At 42.5% G+C, this 20,292-nt stretch overlaps 1 protein-coding gene across 1 annotated transcript in view; it reads right to left on the bottom strand.

The window, feature by feature from the left end:
* LOC116788437 (deubiquitinase DESI2-like) overlaps positions 1-20,065 on the bottom strand; it is a 39,762-nt gene extending 19,697 nt beyond the window's left edge. Inside the window, 5 exon segments of the mRNA XM_032691279.1 lie at positions 1,050-1,191; positions 2,195-2,288; positions 3,637-3,669; positions 3,672-3,708; positions 20,039-20,065. Coding sequence (XP_032547170.1) covers positions 1,050-1,191; positions 2,195-2,288; positions 3,637-3,669; positions 3,672-3,708; positions 20,039-20,065 — 333 coding nt within the window.
* Positions 20,066-20,292: the final 227 nt, after the last annotated feature.

Below are 20,292 nucleotides of genomic sequence, written 5' to 3'. Positions count from 1 at the left end.
CACATCTCATTTGGGATCCATGATGGGCTTGTTTGGGGCTGAATGGACACGTGAGGCAAAAGAAGTTATTGGCATAGGACTCTTGCCCCATATGATGAAGAAAGGCAAGAGATGTGTAATGAATGAGAATGGGGACTCCAGAAAGAGAAATGAAAATTTCACCATTATGGCAGTCATATTCTAGTGTAATGATGATATTCTCTCCTTGTGTTTGCCATAAAACAACTATGGAAAGCACAGAAACAGTTTTTATGGGAGGTCACTTCCATCTTATGCTTTTCCCATCTTTTTCTGGCACTGGGTCAAGATCCAGAATTCAGATTTACACAAATGCTGAATGCTCACGCATTAATTGAAATGCACTTTAAACATCCCATCTGGGGGGGTGAGGAGGAAGGCAGCTTCCCCCCAGAATAATCAGAATTTTGGGAACTAAAGAAAGTCAGATACCCCAAATCAGCAGATAGCTGGGATAAATTTGTCTCTGTGCTTCAGTTGTGTCTGAAGAGAAATAACAGCTTTGTTAAAATTAACAGTGGTTTTGAGAACATGGACATGAATAGCACCAAAGATGTCTATGAGAAAATCAATTCTTTTTTTTTTATTGTGTTTTGGATGGTGCACATTAAATGAGGAAAAAGAACACCCATTTCCTGAATACTGCAAATTTTTGTTTTCAGAACACTTATAAACCATTTTTATGCCTTTGGAGATCATGTACGGTTATTTATGTTTGTTATTAAAATGCATATTTGTATGCTAACCAGGTCTGCCCTTCCTGCTCAGTGCCTGTTCAGTGAAACAAATTACAGGCACTCCTAATTTCCCACAAAGTTTAGACAAAACATGTGATAAACCTACCATATCTCCACCTCCTGATCCAATCCCTTTCAACAGCAAAAGGCTTCCAAAAATATTAAGGGTAGAGACAGGAGATTGGGCTATGGGCTCCAATCTGGCAGGCTGTGCTGACTCCAGTTCCCTTTCCTGTGAGCACTACTACATATCTGAAGAAGTAAAAATAAATAAAAAAAAAAATCTGTGCCCACCTCAGCCAGAGCAGCAGAAAAGTGATTACAGTTCTTGTGCATCAAGTGGTATGCATTTCCTTTGTACTCCTTGCCAAGCTCTTCCATAATCTTATCCACATCCTCTTCCGTGAAGTCTGTGGTGCCCAAGGCAATGGATTCTCTAGTTAAAACAAAACACACAACAGGAAACATGGACAGGTACAGTGAAGAGCATGATACGTACTAAGGGAGAAGAAAATGATTAGACATTGGCAAGAAGGACAGGCTTAAACATTATGGACATCATATCTGAGGCTATCAGAGACTCTTACTAACAGAATGGCACAATAATGTCCCAGCTTTTCCACAAAGCAGGTTACCACACAGGCAACAGCCCCAAGAACTTCCTGCTCACCCACCAGCTCTGGGTCTGCTCTCACTCTGCCCATCATCCCACAACAAAAATTTCCCATTATGACAGAGGGAGATACCTTTTTTTCCACAATTGAGAGGGTTCCCATGGGGTGGGCCAGGAAGAAGCAGACTGAAAACATGCAAAAACCCTATTGCTTCTCCCAGTATTCACTCAATAGCACTTATTATAAAAGTCTCCAACAACCTTCAACATGAACAGGTGGTCTGAGAAGGTCAAGTGCCACCTGCCACGGGCATTTCCTTGACCCACAGTCCCACAGTTCGAGCACCTTGAAGAACACATGAATGCAGCATCCTCCCAGACTCCTCTGGCAGCCAGTCTGTCCCTTGTGACAGAGCAGCAATAAACACAGGAGATGACTTGAGGTACTCTTTGGAGTATCCACAAATAGAAGTTAGTCATAAAAAGAGAAGTTTTATTTTTTCCCCTGTGCACTGGCTCTGTGTAACAGGTGAAACTGGGAGAACAGAAAACAGAAAAAATAGGAAAAGAGAACTGCACTCATTTGTAAACATGCTTTTAATCCCTGACAAACACAGTTCAGCACTGTTCCCTATTTGGTGTACATGCTCTTTTATCTATCTCCAAAATCCCTGCAGGGCTGCCTTTGAATTAGGATCATGTAAAGGGTGCACTGAGGGCACTTATGAGGAAAGTGCAGGGGGGACCCAGAGGACAGGACTTCCCTGCTCCTCCAACATTGATGGCTACCAGGGGCGGGGGAGAAGATATAGAAAAGGGCCCTTACTTGAATTTAAAGGTCTCGCCAAGTTCTACCGCACTGCCAGGTGTGATCTCGAAAATCCCACTGAAAGGGTAGGGATGCCCTCCATAGGCAAACTCTGACAAGGAGAGAAACAGGCTGTGAGTAATTGAAATTAACGCCATGTCAGGAAAAAGTCTATGGCAGCTGTCTGCCACAGCTCAACATCAGCACCAGGGCCTGGGCTATTGCCAAATCTTTTTCAGCCAGACTCAGAAAGCCATTTTCACTCTCTGGTTACCTATCAAACTGAGGGTGCCCTCACAGCCTCCCTCCATGCTAACACTGCTGTTTTCCCACAGGCAACCAGGAAAACTCTCTGAGTCTTGCCTCTGTGCCCACCCAGGTGACTTCCTCTCAGTGCAAAGTTCTGCATTGAAGGCATCTGGATAAACTGTGAGAGGCTGCCAGTGGTGCTACTGAGCTTTAAGAAGTCTTTTCTAGAGTAGGGAGAAATCAATCTTTCAGAGGTATTTACAGGCAGTGATTAGGAAGTCTTTGCAGAAAGCCCAGGCTGATTGCATTCTGCTGCCTCAGCACACAGTCCCTCCATGTCATACAGGCCACCTGCATAGCCTGTGAAACACAGCCTGGGTTCTCACAGTGTCCCACAGGCCATCTCCACAGGGTCCTGTGAAAGCCTCCTGTGTCAACGATGGAAATGGCACCTCAGGGGATCTGTCTACTGAATCGCACTGGGGTAAAAATACCATGAGTGAGTAGGCCCAAGTCATTCCCATTTAGTGTTGAAGAGGGAAACAGAAAGTCAGTGATGTTAGCCCATCCTTCACTGCACTACAGCTGTTCCCCAGATCCCTTGACTTCACCTTTTGCAATGGGTGGCTCTAACCAGCTTTAGGTCTATCCAGACCAATTTCAAAGTCTTACAAGACATTTTCTTTTCTCTGTAAGTCTGTTGTTTCAAATGAACAGTTTCCAAAATCTGGAAACCCAGATTACAAGATTTCTAGACCATAGGCATTCATAAAGACTGGGAAAATGGATTTACCCTGACAGGGAATTAGCATAAACACAATATGCAGGTGTTAAAACACCACTGATCTTAAAACACTACTGATCTGCCTCTCTTCGCCCTCCTTCATTTCTCCCATTCTCTATCCATCTCCTTTACTACTCTTGGAATGCTTTCCAACATAGCTCCTCCTATCTGCCATCCTGCTCACACCTGCACAAGCTTAGAGGCCTGCAGTTACATGCTGAAAATAAGAAGGGCTACATGGCTCATGACAGAACTGCACAAGTTCTTCTTTGACTGCACAATAGACTCTAAAAGAGAACTGGCTGAGTTTTTCATTCCTCAAAACATTCCTTGCCAAAAGCTGTACAATTGTGATACTTTTCCATATCAGACTAGGGCACTCCTATTGTCCATGTTCTGCAGGTAGTGAAAAGGAACTACTTCATACCTCTGCCGTAGATCTCGATGCCAGAGTGGAAGCACCAATCCCCAAGGTGGAGGTGTATTCATTTATCCAGTACTAAAGTAAAAGAAAAGTGGGAATTGGGAAAGCATTAGTGGAAAAGAAACAAATCTATCTTGGTCTAGGATATATCCCCTATCTCCCCGTTCCTCTTAAGGAGACGAGTGATTTTGAAATTATCTAGAGACAAACAAATTGAGATCTTTACAGACCAACAGAAATGGGCTCTGTGTTTATACAGCTGGCTGGAATTAGGTCTCCAAAAATGCTCTCTAATCCTTTCCACATAAGGCACTAACCTGTATTAAATATAACAACCGAACCTCCATAAACACAGTTGCTACAGGATGTGCAATTAATTTATCTCTCTTCTCACTTAAACCTGACACTGAGCCAGTTTTATCAATTTCACTTGCCTTATTTGATCTCAAAATCTGGAGTAAGAGAATCCCCAATTATTTTCCACACACCTTTTTACATCACCCTCCCAACATCTACTTATTAGTATTTTGGTTTTTAAGCAAAAAGATCATAGAGACACAGGTCTGTTACCCTGATAGGTCAGAGGGGTACTATTTAGTAATTATCTATCAAACATTGGTAACTGCTTTACAGAAAAAAAAGGAACTTGGAGCACGCTAGTCAACATTTTGTTCAGTGGCACCATATACTATCAAGCACTGATTTCAGAAGAGACAAGGGCTTGATGTTCCAAAATTAGGTCCAAGATGACCAAACCTTCATCCAAGTCAGACAAATTTTCAAGAGGACGCTGTTAAGTGACTGTTGCTCTGTAGCCCAGCACTTCCCCATTACATTTAGAGCAGAGTAATGCCGCACTCTGGTGTATGCATGTGATGCTCTTCCACCATTTCCACCATACCGTGAAGGACAGCACAGACACCCAAACAAGTCTCAGCTAAGCTAATTCTGGAGTGGGAAGCCGTAGAGCCATGCCAGGGCAGTGCTGCATTGGAGATAATTAGCCTGCCCAGCACCAGCATTTATAGGTCAGCTGCAGAGCTGTGCTGCTACAGAAATTATGTTTTCAGGCACTGAGCAAACTGCACAGCCTGGTATATTTACAGTTAACTTACAGCTGCTGTGCAGTGAAGATATGTCTCTGGTAACTCAGAGCAAACTAAATCTTGTTTTAATCAAGCACTGCAAGGAAAGTGAGTGTGTTCTCTTGTTCCTGTACAAGGACATGACAGGTTCATTAAACTAAAATTCTCTTTGGGTCTGGTGGCAGATTCTTGTGGAGCCAGAGTAAGCTGCACCTTCCCTGGGTCTGGTGTCACTGACATGCCATGGTATGAGTAAGAAACCCCTCTGCTGTCAGGTGACCGGAGGTCTGGCATACTCCAACTACTGTACTCACACTGCTTGCTTATGTATTTATGGACTGCAGTAGTTCCATAAATCATCTGAAAATGTTTTCTGCAAGGACCACTGCTACTGTGAAAAAACACAGTAGCTTTGATATGAAAAGCGTAGTCCCAGCTTGACTTAATGTATAGCAATCTTGCTACCTTAAACACATGTCCCCAAAAATGCTTGCCTCTGGCAGTACAGCCAGAGTACAGTCCATTTCCCTCCAGAAAATGCTGTAATGCTACTTGTTCTTTGCAAGTTTTCTTATCACAATGACATATTGCTGCTGGAGGGCAGCAAACCACCTGACCCCAGCTGGACCCCTGCCCACTGCTCTCTGCAGACCTTGTGTAACCTCCACTTACCTCTTTACTTGAATTATGCAAACTCTTGTTTTTTAGGATACATCAGAGCATTAAACTGGAGCTGGGTCAGGTAGCTCTCAACCTCTGCCAGCTGGGACAGCATGTTAGCAGTGAACCCTCTGGTGAACACCAGGCTAGCTATTTAGGTGCCCCTTGCCTTCTACTGCCCTTCTCCACAGTTCTCTATTGCCCTGTCCTCTGCACCAAGAACATCCCTACTCTATCTGGGGAAGAAGATACAGAGGTGGAGGCCACATATGACACCAGGGGACTGTAGTGGGTTTGTTTCCTTTTCCTGGGAGGAAACCTAGGATAAGTCACCTGCTTCTATGACTCAGAAGATATTCCATACCATGTTACGTCAGCTCAGATCTAAAGAGGGGAGAGGAAGTAGCTCGCTCTCTTCCGTGATAGCTATCCGGCAGGACGGCTGCTCCTTGGAGGAAAGAGAAAGAGCACTTCGCTTACTGTGGGAAGTAGAATTTTACTGTTAGTTTCCTTTGCTTATGTGTAGTAGTGTTATTAGTTCTTTCCTTTTTCTCCGTTATAAATATAAAACTGCCCTTCTTGGTAAATCCCGGGTTTTTACGTTTTTTTTTTCATCTCCCCTTTTCCCTCTGCGGGGGGGAGATCTGCGCAGCCTGGGTGGACACCTGGCGTAAAGCCAAAGTAAACTACCACAGGGACAAAAGCCTGTCTTCCCTGGACACATAACTCTCGGTTTAGTTCTTTGATCTCCCAAATCTGTAGAATCATAGAATCATTAAGGTTGGAAAATACCTCTAAGATGATCAAGTCCAGCCATGGCACCCTACATGTTCACCACTAAAACTATGTCCTTTAAGTGGCATATCCACACATTTTTTTAATATTTCCAGCCATGGTGACTCCACCACTTCCCTGTGAGCCTTGTTCCAGTGCTTGACAACACTTTCTGTGAGGATATTTTTCTATATATACTCTGTATTCTAAACCTCCCTTGACAGAACTTGAGGCCATTCCTCTTGTCCTGTCAATTGTTACCTGGGAGAAGAGACCGATCCTCACCTCACTACAACCTACTGTCAGGTAGTTGTAGAGAGCAGTGATGTCTCCCCTCAGCCTCCTTTTCTCCAGGCTAAACAATCCAGTTCCCTCAGCTTCTCCTCATAAGACTTGTGCTCCAGACTCTTCACCAACTCTTTTGCCCTTCTCGGGACATATCAATGTCTTTTTTTGTAGTAAGGGCCCCCAAACTGAACACAGGATTTGATGTGCACCTCAACCAGCACCAAGTACAGGGAATAATTACTTCCCTGTCCTGCCAGTCACACTGTTTTGATCCAAGTGAGGATGCCATTGGTTTCGTGGCATATTGGGCACTGCTGGCTTATGTTCAGATGCTGTTGACCAACAACCCTGGCTTCTTTTCCACTGGGCAATTTTCCAGCCACTCTGCCTCCAGCCTGTAGTGCTGCATTGGGTTGTGACACAACTACAGGACCCAGCATTTCACTTTACTGCACCTCATAAAATTCGCCTCAGCCCATCAATCCAGGCTGTCCAGATCCCTCTGCAGAGCTTTCCTACCCTCAAGCAGATCAACATTCCTGCTCAACTTGGTGTGGTCTGCAAAACTGACTGAAGGTGCAGTTTTAACTATCTGGGTTAACTCCTCAGATAGTGTCAGGTAGTCTCAGCAAGCTTCAGAGAAACACTGGTTTCTCAAGTCCTACTGCAACAACTCCCAGATGACATGGTAAGTAGGTTGTCTTCTTGCCTCAGGCTGAGCTATTGTCTCACAGCAACAATACAAGCAAAACATGCCCAGGTCACGCCAGCTGCTTTGCTCTAGAGAGGTAACTAATAGGAAGAGAAGGGAGACTTTTTAAATTAGAAATGCTCTTGCCAGTTATCAAATCAGGGCTATCTGCAGAGCCTCATCTGCATCATGCCTTTATATTTCAAACAAGAAAGTTAAACTGAAAGCCACTTGCAGCTATACCATTTTCTTCTTCCACGTTAAAGCTATATTGGGTCCAAACAAAAATAAACAATCAAACAAGAAAAAAACCAAAAACCTCTCCTTGACTGAGTATTTCTTAGGGTAATGTGCTGAGACCTGATCACCTCATACCTACAGAGCACTGTCAGATCACAAGCCCACCCTATGCCTCAACTACCCTGGTTCCCAGCACAGAACTTCAGCCCGGAATCCACCCTGCCCCAACTCCAAGAGCAGAGAACCAGGCTGTGGGACAGCTCTGGAAGCACAGGTGATGAGGAGGTTACCACCAGAGTTTAAAGGAATGTTTCACTGGCTGATGCCAGGTGTTAACAAGATTACAACCATCACATGGACATTTCTGTATTTTAAATGGTGTCTTTTTCAGTATTAATTCCTTTAATGAACTATTATGAATTGCAACAACCCTCAGCTATACCTAAAATTTGAACTGAAGCTACTCTGATTTAGTACTTTCTTTCAAATAATTTCAGTAAACACAAGTGTGTAATTGAAGTGGGTCTGATTTCTATCTTGGTTCTATTGATATGATACTGATATGACCTGCTAGCAAGACCAAAGTACAAGGCAGCTCTGAATCATGGCTGTACTGTCCTCATCTCACCATGTCTCCAGGGTGCTGCAGAGTCTGCCTCCGGTTGTGTGACTGAACACACAGTGAACGCCTCACAGCACTTTGGCACCAGCCCACGGCTGTCTCGGGAGGAAGCTATGCCAAAGTGAACATGTCAGTCACTTGCTGAGCTGGAAGAGAGAATTCCAAGCCAGGTTTTGAAAACCAGGTTTGTACACTCATGCACAAGCTGGCCCTCATTTTCCAAGGGTTTGCAATTCTGAGCATGAGAACAGCAGTAAACAATCAGCAAATACTCATCTCTGGAGTAAACTGGTTATTGCTTAGATTAAAAACAAAAATCTGCAGCCTGTTCAGTCAGATGGAAAGACCCAGGGAATTGAATACAATAGTATCTTAAAGGGAGTGTGATTCATGTCTGCATTGCATACTGCCTGGAAAATCATGCCCTAAACCCTACTCAGAGGGACTTGGAGCATTCTGTCTCATTTTCATCTTCAACAGAGACAGAGAACTGCTCAGAACACAAGAGAGGCAGGAAGGAAAGCTAACCAGACTGTAATAGCTTCATAAAGGCAGCAGATAGCCCAGGACTCAAAATTGAAACTAGAGAGGAACCTCTGCCTCTACAGTTTGTAGTGTATCAGTAATAGCTTTTAATTAAGATCTCTGATGAAGCAGGAATTTGAAATTTTTGAGACTTTTATTCAAGTCTTCTCTGATTTCCTGTTGGTTTGGTTCAGAGATCAGAATAACTGGTGAGATGGTTTAGATTCTGGGAGATACTCTGATTCAGGTCTTGTGTTATTCATTTCATTTATCCATCACACAGAGCTAAAGTGAAAGTCTCACTGGAACAGTGAACCATGCCGTAACTTTCCAAAAGGAAAGAAACTAAAAAGCTTTATTATACTGGTATGCTTCTGTTAGGTCTAGGATGGAGAAGCAGATGATGTGATACTAGCAAATTATATCATCCTGGGACTTTTCAGAGCAGGAATTACTGGGGACTCTTACCAGAAACATGGGTTTCCAGGCAGAGGAGGCCCATTCATGTAACCACTAACCTCTACCATCAATTAATATCATACATTGAAGTTTCTGTCACTAACTTTCTCTTTGCTTCCCTACTTCAGACTATTATTTTCCACGGTGTGTCACCAAAATCTTTCCTGCATCAACGTGCTGAGCAATTTAACTAAACAGCTTCCTGAATTCTGGAGACAAGACCATTTCCGTGAGTATCTCAGATATTTTTCTCTGAGCAGCCAACACACTAAGCAATATTATAGTTATCACCCCAATAGGTGGGATATTCCACTCCACCTGATCCATCCACTACTGAATAGATGCTAGGCCATCCTTTCTTACACTCTGTATGAACATATAGAAAAAAAATCCACCAGTAGTTGCTAAATAAATCTGATTTCAGCAAATAGCTACAAACTCAGAGTACTCAGTGTCGTAAGTCCTTGCAGTGAGTTTCTGCTCTTCACTAGGTGCTGTATACAATCATTGTCTGAGCAAGGACACTAGGCTAGAGAAAGCTTTGCTCTGACCTAGTCTGGTTCTCTGATACCCATATATGACCACACACTACTATGACCAAGACACCTTTACCAAGGATGGGTGCAGATGATGAACCAGCAACTAACTTGACTGTATCTCTTCTCAAAGCATCATCTGCATATAATTCAACAGGATTACTTCCTTTTCCCTGTGAGTTCACTGGCAGAGCCTTGCTTCTAGTAGGAAGAAAAAAAGACAGTAAGGGTGGATGAGATATAGATGATATTCTGACATTGCTAATAAGCAAGGAGCATTTTAGGGTACTCTGTCAACACAGGTCAAATAACAGACTGTCTGTCCTACTACCTGGGACTGATTTTAATCCTTTCCTTTTTCAGGGCCAAGTCACACACTGTAGCACCAAGCTCTCCTTTGCAAAGATGTCTCCTCTCTACAGGATAGGGGAGCTGGCTCACTGCAGAAGAGACCCTTGGCTCAACAAATCCAAGTGGAGGACACCCAGGGCAGTGCTTGGCCTCTGCAGTCAACTTACATAAGCAGCCTCATGAAAACATGCAAAGGAGTGTGTGCACTAATAAATGCACTGATCAGTCATATCTCAAACACCAAGAGAATCCTCTGCAATGTTAAAGCTCAATACAAAAGCCAGTCTTTTCAAGGTAAAATCAGATTGATGCAGGAGACCAGCCAGGGAACATTAAAGCAATATCTCATTATATAATGATATTATATTTTATATATATATATAAAAATATATATGTGCTCCAGCAACATATATATTATATATATAAAAGAAAGGAATATGCTCATTGTCGTGAGATGCATTGATCCAGATGTGAAATCTGAGAGCACAAAAGACAAAACTGGAGGGGGAAGCTAGAGAACAGCATTTTAGGAAAGCAGTGAGTAAAATCCCAGCTTTATATGGCCAGTAACTTCAGAAGAGTTTCAGTTTCCCCCCATACATCTTTCTAAACTGAGATCCAGAATCTTGGGCCCACAAAGGTGGAAAGAGAGAGCCCAAAACAGATCACATGTTCCCCAAGTAATGCTTGCAGAGGTGAAGGAAGCATTACTTCAACTAGAGACTTGCAGGACAGGGAGCTTCCTGCAGATCTTTGCCAAGGCACCTCAGCCATACTGCAGCAGCGCTCACTTCTGTTCCAAGGCCCCAGGCACGCACACTATCATGTGGGATGACATCAAATTATACAGCATGGCTACTATTAGGAAGTTTGCTTTAGCAATTGGATGAGACCCAAGCTTCTTCAGTGTGACCCGTGTCAGGTCCAAGGCCTGTATATTCACCAAGTCTAAAATGCTGTTTTCCTAGTATACTGTGAATACAGATTAACCAGGTAAGGATTTAAATGCATGTGGGCAGGACAACAACAAAATAAAGAAGCTTAACAGAGTATTGAGGAGTGATGACATAGACCTGTCTTTGGTACTTCATACTTGGGAAAAACTACCTGGGTAGGTTCTTACTCCAGCACACGCCGGACATGACTCTTCCTGCCTGAAGGATCACCTCCTATGTCAGGTCCTCATCACTGTTCTCAAAAGCTGTCAATCTACAAGTCATGGACCAGGGTGTGACAGGCCATCAGGTCACTCTAAATCCAGCTAGCCAAAGGTACTGCTTTAGTCAGGTATGCTAACTTTCACCTAAATTGCCAGATAGTGTTAAAGAAACAAAATACTGCAGTAAGCAGGTCTATATTTACAAACAGGCTCAGCCTCCAGCTGCAATAGGCAATAACTTTCAAGTCTCAAGAAAAACAGTTCCCAGAGTGTAGGCACTGGCCTTTTTGCAAATAACCCAACTGACAGAACTGATCAAAGCTTGGGAACTACAGGTTTTCTTCCAGGAGAGCATTCAAGTACTGAGAAATCTGCAGCTTCAGTGCAGCCAGAGAGCTTGACATAGCTCTGATGAAGCAAGGATACAGGGCTACACAAGGACCCCACACAAGGACCCCACTTCACACTTGGACAGGGACAGGAGAACTGGCTGAAGAATGAGCAAAGTCATATTAGAGAAAGAAGAAAAAGACAAGGCATCCTTTGGCATGCAACTGCCTCTTCTCTGCTCTGTTTTCAATAAAAGGAGCTTCTGTCGAGGACAGTTCTCCATCCCTCAGGTTAATACACTCTCTTAGAACAGGAATTTCCTGCAAAATGACAGCCTGATACTTAAAACTTACACTGCTAAACATATTCTCTCACGCAACCCCACAGATTCTAAGAGAAGAGACACAAGGCAAGATGCTTAATTGCACCCCTTAAAGGAATGACAGGCCAACTCTCTGTGAGACTGTGACAACCAACTCTCTCTCAGCAGCTCTTCTACTTCCGCCAGGTTCTGCTCTTTTCCTTTCTTCTCAGGTTGGACTAAATACATTCCTTAGCTGTCTTTTCAGAAAGGAATTTCTTTAGAGTTTACTGTGGCTTTTCAGACACTATAATATGCTTCTGAATTGCCTGATGCACAAGCCAACACTAAAATCTTTACAATCATGAAGCATAAAGAGCTTATTCAGAGGCTTCTAAAATGCTGTACATGGATTAAAAACTGATGCTGCTGCTGAGAGAGATTGGAAATCTGCTTATGCTTCAATGTTGTGACGCAATGCGACTTTACTGGAAGAATAGCAGGACAGAAGAAAGTATTAATCATGCTGTGGAAAGGAAACAGTAAGCATTTCAGCAGTTAACTTTTGGGTGTACTCAGAATATTTTAAATTAAAAATCACAAACAAGATTTAGCTGTGAGATTGAGATACCTCCAGTGTTTCCACTTACAGCCTTATTCTATAAATGGGCAGGCATAGTTCTGGCTCAATATACTGGTTTTACTTCAAGTCTCTTACAGTTTTCTGCTCTCTCCATTACCGTTCCACTTTCTACCTTGTTACACTAGTGGCAGGCATTGTCCTGAGCAGAGCTTCCTTTCTGCAGCTACATGTGTGAGGAAGTTTACACATTTACCACTGTTAACTCTTGTTGAGGACAGTGAACACTCATCCAACTTATGTTTTGCCACTTGAATGGGAACCTGTCTTACCAGTAATGACATAGGGCAACTGGCTGGCTAAATTAAACAACTATTTTCTGTCCCTGCAGAATGACCATCCCTGTCTCTTCTGTTCAAAGGTTCACACAAAACCAGCAAAGTGAATCCACCATCCCAAGAGTTTGTCACACCAGTCATAACTAATGGCCCATCTTGGCTGTCTGTGCACACAACATGGTACTTATAGTAAACTGTTTACAGCATACAAGAAGGAATATGACATTTTCCCAACCTCCACCTGCTTCCCTTAACCTCATTACTGACTGTGCCTGAAGGATTCAGCTGAAGGGGCCAGGGTAGGACTGGGGACATCAAACAGAAATCACTGAGGGGGAGTTGCTGGAGCATGTGCCAGTGCCAAGAGCCTGTCACACACAGTGGTCTCCTAAGCAGCCCTGCAGAAGGACTATCCATACTATTGCACACCACTTCACATGCTGTATCTCCTTAATTTTGACAACTTTCACATACAGTCTTAATCTCAAGTATATGAAGGCAGAAAAAAGCACGTCCGTTGCAGGTTTACACTGAAATGTACCTGAGAAACCCTCATGGAATGTACCTGAGAAACTCACATGTGTTAGAAACTTAGGAAAGGATAATACCTTTGCCTTAGATGCATTCACGATGACAATTGAGAGGTATGCAGAAAGAACAGCAGCCAAATGATCAGGAAATGAAGAGACTGACATAAAAGAATTAATTCAGAAGAGGTAATAGCTTGGCAAAGCCACGACGCAGATGACAAATTTGCAAACATTTGAAGGGGCTGACATGGAATTATGGGAGAAGACTTCTAAGAACAATACAAAAGACTCAAGTAGGAGCAACATACTCAGCTTAAAAAGAGGAGGGACTTTGACGAAGTGCTTAGGAGTTGCTGGCAGCAAAAAAGAACAAGAAAACTTTGGTATGACTGAGAGCCAGATATTGAGAAAGCCTTAGTGTGCCTGTGCATGACACAGTATTGAATGGTCCGAAATGTTTTCCTCTGCTAATGTCAGTGAGGCCTGCTAACATCTCAGCTGAGCATATTTCAGACCCAGCACACCTATCTGCATTGTGAGCCCTCAGCCCAGGCTTAAGTGTGGTCAAGAAGTAGGCTTTCCACCAAAGAGGATTCAGGTGATTTGAAAAAAAAAAAAACCCAAACCATAGGGAGATAAATACCCTACAGCTTGGTTTACCAGGAGGTATCTGAAGCACAAGTGCAGATGCTTTGGCTCTGGAACTGCCTTGACCATGACATAAAATGGTAGGTGTCAGCAATATGGCCTCATGGCTCTCCGTCCTTCATTTTGTAGAAAGGATGTAACTTAGAACGTAATAATGAATAAGGCTGTTAATGATTTCTCAGATGAGGAGTAATGCTGTGGCTAGGTCCTGCTCAGATCAAGAACATTAACATGTCTTTTTCCTTGTTGGTAAGGATACTTTGCTGTCTTCTGTGGACCTCTACCAGTCTTTCTCTCCAAGAAGAGACAAGCCCCATCCTGATGTCCAGCATTACAGGAGGGAAAAACAGACATTCAGTGCATCCTTTGAAATGCACTCCAGTCTACATATCACTCTAGATATCCTCTAGGCAATGTGGTAGGAGAAGGGAGGATCATCTCCGAAATTTCCAGGCTGTCACCATTCTGAAGGGATGCAAATAGACTAACAATAAAACCCCCCCCTCATCAGACACATGACATTGAAAATTTTGACCAGCTGCACGCAGGCCACTTTCAACTTACTTTTGGCAAGAACATCTCCTTAAGTGATTGTGATGAACTGAAATGTTGTTAATGTCTTAAACATTGCCAAAATCATAGAAAGACTTTTTGTCAAACTGCAAAGAACCACTGAAGCACACCCCCTCACCCCCCACCCCATCCCGAATATGCCTCCTAACTGGAATTTGGACTGTGACCAGAACTTGAGATAAGACTATTGTCCAATTATCTCAGGCCTATGAGAAGTAAACAAGCCTCAGGGTAGAAGATTATCCACAAAGAAAGCCAAACTCAGCAGCTGTGCTAAGACATCAGCCTAGCTGAAGGAGAAGGGTTTTGGGTGTGTGATGGTAAAATCTCTCCACACAAAACAGAAAGAGTAATCCCTGACCTCCTGGACGGACCAATACACACGGACATTCATGTGAGAGGCAGCTGAGAAGGGTCATAAACCATCAAAGACCCCCAAAGTGCCCCCCAGACTCATTCCTGAGGCCTTCTACCACTAGAGGACTGCACATGATCCAAGGCAACAAATCCGTAGTCTGTCTCAAGAGACTGCAAAACTTCCCCCTCCCAAGGGAGGTGCCTGGGCATCTCCTGAATGTATATTAATCAACTGGACTCTGTGTTTTGCGGGATCCTCACCACCAGGAAGACCAGAAGAAGAGGACCTATGGGACTCCATGGGATTCCACAGAGTGGTGATATATTTCTATTTAATCTCTCTGTAACTCTCTTTCTTCCCCACTCCTCCTTTTTTCTGTTTCTTTCTCTCTCTCTCTGCCTCACATTTACTGTTAAATAAAACCCATACTATTGACTTTTGCACCTTAATACAGGCAGAGGCATCTCTAATAATTTTAATAACCGGATCGTAACAGGGATACTGTTTGAAGGCATAATGTGCTAAGGTAGGAGTGGGGAGGAAAACTCTCAGAGATGACTGCCGAGTGGAAGGAATACCCATATTTGCATTGCAATCCAGTTCATTAATGCTGTCACCAAGGACAACAGCCTCCTAGATACACGAGGCAGAAACATCTCTCTTTATACCAAGAAAGTATAAAAAACTGGTTAAAACAACTTCTGACTTCTGCCAAGTTTCTATGTGGATAACTACCTGGAGAAGACTGAGGTAACAACAAAGTAATTGCAACTACAGCCATCAGAAAGGGATAAGAAGTCCCCTTATGATATCACAGAAAGACCATGAACACCACAGGCAATGGAATAAATAGTTCCTTTTGTTCCATTCCATTAATGCAAAGCACAATAACATATTGTTTTCAACCTGTTGTATAGAGACCCAAGGGAGACAGCAAACAACTTCAAAGGAATCTGTAAGCTGGCAGGGTTACATTTGTTAGACAAAAGTTGCCATCTTCAGTAGAAAAAAAATAAAATGAGGCACACAGACATTAAAGGAAATAAATTTACTGCCCAAAAGAAAGGAGAGAAAAAAATGTTATGTTCCAGCAAGAGGTGAAAGCATATTTGAACATCTATAGAAAAACTGTTGAAGGATAGTCCCATAGCTAGGATGTCAAACAAGGACTTTGGGAGGTTCATATTCCCTGATCTGCTATGGACATACTCCAGATTTACTCCACACTAGTTCAAAACTAAAATTTCATCAGCAGGATACTAGATTCAAATTCAAAACTGTGATTCTCCAAATTCTTCTTCAAATCCCCATATACGCTAAAGTGTTTAACACCATCATTATCAGCAATCTGAACGGAAGACCTTCCCACTCCACTCCAGTGTGAGCTCCATACTCAGATACTTAGATAAAAAGGATCCCAGACAGAGATGGAGATCCCAGCTCTCCTTTCAAACACATTGTTTGCTGCTCGAAGTCCACAAACTTAGGCCTTAGGGGCCTAGGGGTTCCTAATGGCAGCATTAGCACCAACCCATAGACAGGAGTTATACCTACCCACAGGTGAATCTGGATCCTTACAGAAAAATAAAAAAAGAATGTAATACTCTCCAGATCTCTTCTCCCTGCAAGGGCTATGTAAGGTCAAAATTATATGTTGTATCATTCCCATTCACTTGCCAAAAACAGTTGTGCCTGTCCTGTGAGCCAACAGCAGATCAGAAAAGATCAAAGAAGAACTGGGCTGTTTGCACCTAAGGAATCTGTACTCCCATGCTGGCTTTCGTGGTGTTCAAAATACCTCATAGTGCCCATGACAGAAATTGACTGTGTGCCACTAACATTAGTTTGCTATTGCAAAAAAAATCAATATTTATCTCTAAGCTTCTGAGAAGGGAATCTATTCTGCAGCATAGATGGGGGAAACCCTTTCACAATGTGAGCTGAGATTTATTTTCCTGGAGAGATTCCAGGGGCCATGCCTTCAAATATAGTGCCAATTTCATACAGTGTCTCATCTCTCTGCATTATCTTTTCCTACAAGTAAAAGGATATGTGTGCATTTTTGCCATAATTGTACATTCTCTCTCTGCTGTTCCAGCACAGCTACTGAAGAATCGCATTGCAGTGATATCTCCAGATTAGATTTAAGGGATAAACAGAAAGTAAGGAACTTGAATATAGCAATGATAAAATGCTGTTGTGCCATGGAGATTCAAATATATCTTCCCTCAAAACTCCAGTTTCTGCTGGTCTGAAGAAGGAAAGAAAAAAAAATAGTAAAGCAAGGAACATCTCCTTGAGAAGGGAACTGTCTCAAAAAGGGGTAGCTCTATAATGTAGTCCAATGCCAAATTCGGTTTTGGAATCTTCTACAAAGCATAAAACTGATACAGAAACAGCAATCAGGGAAGTTCAGATAGAAACTTGTTTATAACCTATGATCCAAGGGCTTCTATGCTGAGCGATTAAAATGACCAAAGATACTAAATATTAATAGTTTTGGAAATGACTAACCATTTTCTATTGCTGACATTTACCTATCTGATGCTGACAACGTGCTGTAAGGTTACTCCCCCCCCCCCCAAAGAAGATGCAACAGAGTGACTAATACATGCAGCATGCCATTATGGCTGACAAAAAAACATTAAAAAGCTGTGGGAATATCTTAACAACTCTGATGTAATGTGCTCTGCTTTGGTTTGTCTGGGGGCTACAGGGATTTTATGGTGGTTTTTTTCCAAGGATTTCCTCTGTCTTTATGATGAGCAGGTTTGATGTGCAGCTCTAAAAGCATTTAATAGCCATCCCTTACTGAAAGACAGAGATGGCTGTTAGCAGCAGTGCCTGGCAACAAATCATCAGTGTTTAGTACTATGAAGATACTGTTCTGGGTGAAAATAATTTCAGATTAAAGTGCAGATGTTTGTCTCTTCAAAGGGACAGCCTCTGTGCTTGCTTCTCCCAAGAGTCACACACACACCATTGCAAAAGGAGAGGCACAAACATGCCAGTCAAGATTCCTCAGAAAACACTGTTATCCTTTGTTTCTTCTCCTTGCCCCCACATCCTAAACAGCACAGTATGAGTTAGACTAGTGTTCAGGATGCCCTAAATATTTCCTTTCTGCTGGGCACAATAATAATTTTACACTTGTGCTAAAGCAAATCTTCTGTGCTAGTCTGCTGTGTGTTGTACACATGTAGAAACAGACCTGAAATGACCCCAGTGATTAAGACAACTGCTTCCTTCATGGACTTGCATCTTATGGTATCTCCACATCTGAAATGTACCCAATAAGATCAAGGAGTGAAGGGGAAGAGGGAAGATAAGGAAATACTTCAGTAAAACCAAGGAGAAGATTTTGCCTTATGTAGCAGGTTTCCCTGGGAATATTCCTCCCTTCCCCTTCCCCTCCCACCTCCATTTGCATTTCTTTCTATAAAAATCCATTAGATACTGCAACTACATCTTGGCTTCTATTTATTTTAGTGAAAAGAGAAAGGGTTGTATATTTGTACCATGGTGTGCAAATGGTGTTGTCTGCCAGATTCTTCAGAGAGCTGCCAAAAAACTCTCCATCACGCAGAGCAGAAATCTAACCTCAACTGTTGCCAGGCTGAACTGTGATGTAAGAAAAAGAGGTAAGCACTGTAATGTCTCATCTAGCTCACAACATCCTCTAATATCAAAGACATCTGCTCTCAGATCAAACTATCTCCCTAGATTGGCCCTTGTAAGAAGCTTCTAGATGCCCAGATATCTATTGTAGAAAAACAAAGCCTTATTCAGCATTAGCCAAAAATATCCCACCACCTTTTTTAAAAGCAGATTGTAACTCATTTCTAGGAGTGAAGAAGCATGCTCCAAGCACACACCCATTTTGATTAGTACCTGAGAAAAGCCCATGCTCTTAATAGGACACTGTACATAACCCATATTCCATATTGACCCAAAAATGTTTCCCACACAACCAAAGAACTAAAAAAATCACCACACTCTTTTCAGATTGATTCAAAGGGCAGGAGAACAAGGGCAAAACCCCATACAGTTGGGCTTAGCTTAGATATAGACACGACTCACACAACACATGAAGGGGGACAGATGGGGATTTCAGTTCTCCTGAGCTGCTTTTCTCTAAGTTCACAAATGCAAGCTAGTGAATACAAGTGGTCATAAAGCTATAAATTAAGCTAATTATCCAGTAAACCAAGAGAAAAGAAAGATTTCTATTCCTGTATAACAGGGAAGTAATCTTGACACTCTAGCCATGAAAGCAATGCATCATGCAAGTGATGATGGATAGGTCTGAGACCGTTCAGTTCCCACTCCATGTATCTGCCTTCTCCTGAGTTAGATGGATGCATACAAGAGGTAAACAGATTCATCAAACAAATAAGATCAGCAGCCCAGCCTGATATATTTCATCTTATGTGAAAGTTCCATTTACTCTATAAAATATGAGTTCAGTAGGATTTATATAATTCATTTTACTGTGCTTCCCTCTAGCACCACAATAATCTTGCTTAGCCTCTCACACTGGAAGAGACCAAAAAGGGATAAAACCCCCAAAATAGTATTAAACTAGCCATCATGACCAAAGGAATGCTTGCATGACTGGGAGATCTCACCTTGGGAGGTGTTAGTGTCACCAGATAGACCCCATAAGCCAGACTCTTTGCATGCTTCCTATCAGATCTAGATGAAAAGTAGCTCATAATCTCTTTGGAGCCAGAGCTTTCTCTGGTTCCCATTTATAAAGTGTCTTCATGGTGGAATCCCAGTTCATGATTGAGGCTCATAGATGGTATCACAAATAAAACATTCACAGAAGGACAAGGCAAACACCAGCATGCTGTAAGCAGGAGAACATTACCTCCTTCCACAGGAGAACATGGATAAAACTTGCACAAGCAAATAGGACATATTTGCTCATGAATCACATGTGCAAGCATAAATACAGTCTGTATGTATATAATGAAACCTTAGAGAACAGCAGCATTTAAACTCTCTTGGTTTCCCTCAGGTGGCTTGCTAAGCAATAAGCAAACATGCCCAAGAGTGTGTACAAAGCCAACCATGGGTAGACTGACAATCAGCCTCCTTTCACATATGCTATTTTAGAAACCAAGCCTAAAGACAAGCCCAGTATGGCACCAAAGGTGCAGCACTGTAGATTGGTCCTTGGCAAAACTCCTTATAGGAACAATTTTCTCCTAATCATCCTCTCCCAGAATATAGTCACTTGCACAGCTGTGCTGCTGAATGCCTTTGCTTTCTGTGGCAATAGTCTGCTCAGAAGAGAACCTTCTTCAGCAAGTAAACTACAGAGGATGCAAATATTTTAACTCTCAGCTTACTTTATCCTCCAAGGTGTATTTGTACATTGTGAACAACGAGAGTAAATACACAGCTTGGTTTGCTACCCTGCAGCAGCAGCAACATTCAGGTAACCAAGCATGAAAACAGTGCTGAATAGAGAAATACTAGCCCCCAATGGATCTTTTTTCCTCTCTCTTTGTAAAAAAAGACCACCCAGTGTGACATGAGCTTCATTTGTATTTTGTACACTTGTGTAGCCATGGTTTTTACCTCACTTGAGCACTAATACCAT

Source organism: Chiroxiphia lanceolata, chromosome 6, assembly GCF_009829145.1.
Source record: "Chiroxiphia lanceolata isolate bChiLan1 chromosome 6, bChiLan1.pri, whole genome shotgun sequence".
Classification (NCBI taxonomy): domain Eukaryota; kingdom Metazoa; phylum Chordata; class Aves; order Passeriformes; family Pipridae; genus Chiroxiphia; species Chiroxiphia lanceolata.
The sequence above is the reverse complement of the archived record's forward strand: the minus strand, read 5'-3'. Positions and strand labels throughout refer to the sequence as shown.